This window comes from Tupaia chinensis, unplaced genomic scaffold (genome assembly GCF_000334495.1).
Source record: "Tupaia chinensis unplaced genomic scaffold, TupChi_1.0 Scaffold000377_2, whole genome shotgun sequence".
In the NCBI taxonomy this organism is placed as follows: Eukaryota; Metazoa; Chordata; class Mammalia; order Scandentia; family Tupaiidae; genus Tupaia; species Tupaia belangeri.
Window position 1 is genome coordinate 4,025,041 of NW_006159876.1, and position 2,463 is coordinate 4,027,503.

General features: G+C 56.4%; 1 protein-coding gene across 1 annotated transcript in view; it reads left to right on the top strand.

The window, feature by feature from the left end:
* Positions 1-57: 57 nt before the first annotated feature.
* The window catches only part of IGDCC4 (immunoglobulin superfamily DCC subclass member 4), a 47,458-nt gene continuing 45,052 nt past the window's right edge, over positions 58-2,463 (top strand). Inside the window, 1 exon segment of the mRNA XM_006153513.1 lies at positions 58-174. Within this exon segment, the coding sequence (XP_006153575.1) occupies positions 58-174 (117 nt within the window).

Here is a 2,463-nt window from a genome sequence, read left to right on the forward strand (position 1 = left end):
TTCCGAGGGCTCCTGGAAGGAGCTCAGGGTCCCCGGGCAAAGCGGGATCAGGGCATGATGGAGAGTAACGCCGAGGGCTCCGCGGGGGCTCAGCCTCCCCGCTTCCTGGACCTGGCCTCTCCCTGCTCCGGGGCGCCAGGCAGAGGGCCGAGCTGGGCGCCTCCGTACTGCGGTGTGAGCGGGTTCAGCGACTTCTCTGCTTGCCCCGGTCCCCTCCCGTGGGTGTTGGGAGCTCAGTAGGCCTCGGGGCCACGGTGACCTAGACAGGGTCCCCAATTCATTCAGCAAACAGTGACTGAGTGCCTCTGCCAGGCTAGTGTGTGCCTGAGCCGAGCACTGAGGAGGCAGACCTGGGCTCTCCTGCAAAGCTTTCCTGGGGAGACCGACGTGCCCTGGGTTCTGAGGAAGATGCTGGGAGGACTGACTCCTAGGCTACTCTGGAAAGGGCAGGAAGGGCTTCCTGGAGAAAGTGATGAATGGCGAGAGAGGAACACGGCCAGCACCGCGGGGGAGTTAGACCGAAAGGACAGTGGAGTTTCCCAGAGAGAACACCTGTGCGAATGCTCAGAGGTGTCCCTCAGCTCATCTAATGAAACTGAACCCAGCCGGATTTAGAATACCAAGGGTGGGAATGAGCAGGTGGCATGGTGCATAAAGTGCTGGACTCCCACATGGGCGAGTGTGGTTCAAATCCCAGGCCTGGTGGCTTACTTTCTCACTCTTCTCTCTTTCTCTCTCTCTCTCATTCTCTCTCTGGTCAAATTGAAGAAAAAGAAGAAGAAATAAAATAAAGTAAAATACTTTTTAAAAAGAATGCAAGGGATGGGAGTAGGAGACTGATGAAACAGGGTTCCTGAAATGTTTAGGGAGGAGTCTGAAGAAGAGAGCTTGATCCAGCTCAAGCAAGACCTTGAAAGCCCAGCCCAGGTTCATGGCCTGAGCTCAGGGCTCCAAGCCTGCCTGGGGGCAGTGGTGGGAAGCTGGGCTATGCTCATGCAAGCGCTGCTCCCCCCACTCCCCACCCCTGTTCCCCTTCCACCACAGTAGCCTCCAGAGTGTGGGGAGCCAAAAGGCCCTAAGAACATGAGCGCTTTCTCCTCGCCTGGGTACCCCTCGCCCTCCACCCCTTTCTCAACCAGGGGCAGGCCTTGGACTGACTGTCACTTGGGGTGGCCTTGCCTGAGCCATCTTGAGGTTAGGGAGCAGCACCAGCAATGGGGCTTCCTCTGAGTGGTGACTCTTATCCGGAAGGTTGATCCTGAATGTACTTCCGTGGCCTAGTTATTCAAATAGCTGTGTATATATTATTAGTATTTTCCTCTTTTCCCTAACTCTCTCTCTGACTTGTTACATGGCACATGCACTTGCAGGGGTTGGAAAGGAGACAAAGAATGAGAAAGCACGCTCAGGGGCGGTGGCCATGCTGCCCCTTTCCCTCTATTCTCCTTTTGGGGTTTTAGGCGTACACACACATGGGCCCAGTATGTTGTTTTTATTCCAAGCTGCCAGGTCCGGGACTTGAACCATTCAGTTGGCCATGTGAGATCCAGCTGCTTTCACCACCACTCCACCAGTCGGCCCCCTAAATGTATTTCTTTCAAGTTAAGCAGTCGCACAGAGCATCATCGAGTTCAGTCCTGAAAGTTTAGACACAAGTTTAGCCTGTCTGTTTTACAGATGAGAAAGCTGAGAGGCTTCCCAAAGTCATGTGACCTGGGACTGAACTGGGGCGAGGACATGGCTCCTGGCTTGGAGACATCACAGGGCAGGACCTGAGCAGTGACGTTTCCAGGGACTTGGTCCCATACCCTAGTGCACCCTCTGCTCCCGCCCCACCCCAGGAGAGGTTATCAGTGTGGCCCGCCCCTTCGGCCAGCCTATCTGGGCGCTGGAATGAATCCCTCCTGTCCTTTGTCTCTGAGGAACAGAACCAGAGTAGAAGTCATTGCCAGGTGGGCCTGGGGGCTCAGAAGTGTGGCTGGAGGGAGAGGATCCCAGCCCGGCTAGAGGGGGGTGGGGGCGGCGAAGGAGAGCCACGGAGGCTCTAGAGCCCAACATGCAGAGAAGTGGAATCCTGCATCTGGGCCTGTGGGGTGCCAGCCACCACTCACTGGGGAGGCAGAGGCTTTGTCCCGCACTGGGGGGCTGTGGGGGTCACTAAGCTGTCTCAGGTGCAGACCCTGACTCCGAGATGGCCCAGGAAGAGGCCCACTCCTTGCCATGTGCTTGGAGGAGAGAGTGCTGCTGAGTGAGTGGAGGGTATGGGGAGACACTGGTGGGCACAGGAGGAAGCCCTGTTAGCCATGTGAGCCGCAGGGCAGGAGAAGCCGGGCAGTGAGCGCCCAGCCCCGGCGACACTTTCAGTTTGGGTTTGCAGTTCGGTCTGTGCTTTTCTTTTAAAGTGACTTAAGGGTCTTTTTTTTTTTTTTTTGGGGGGGTTTTTGCTCCGGGCATTTGGGGTTC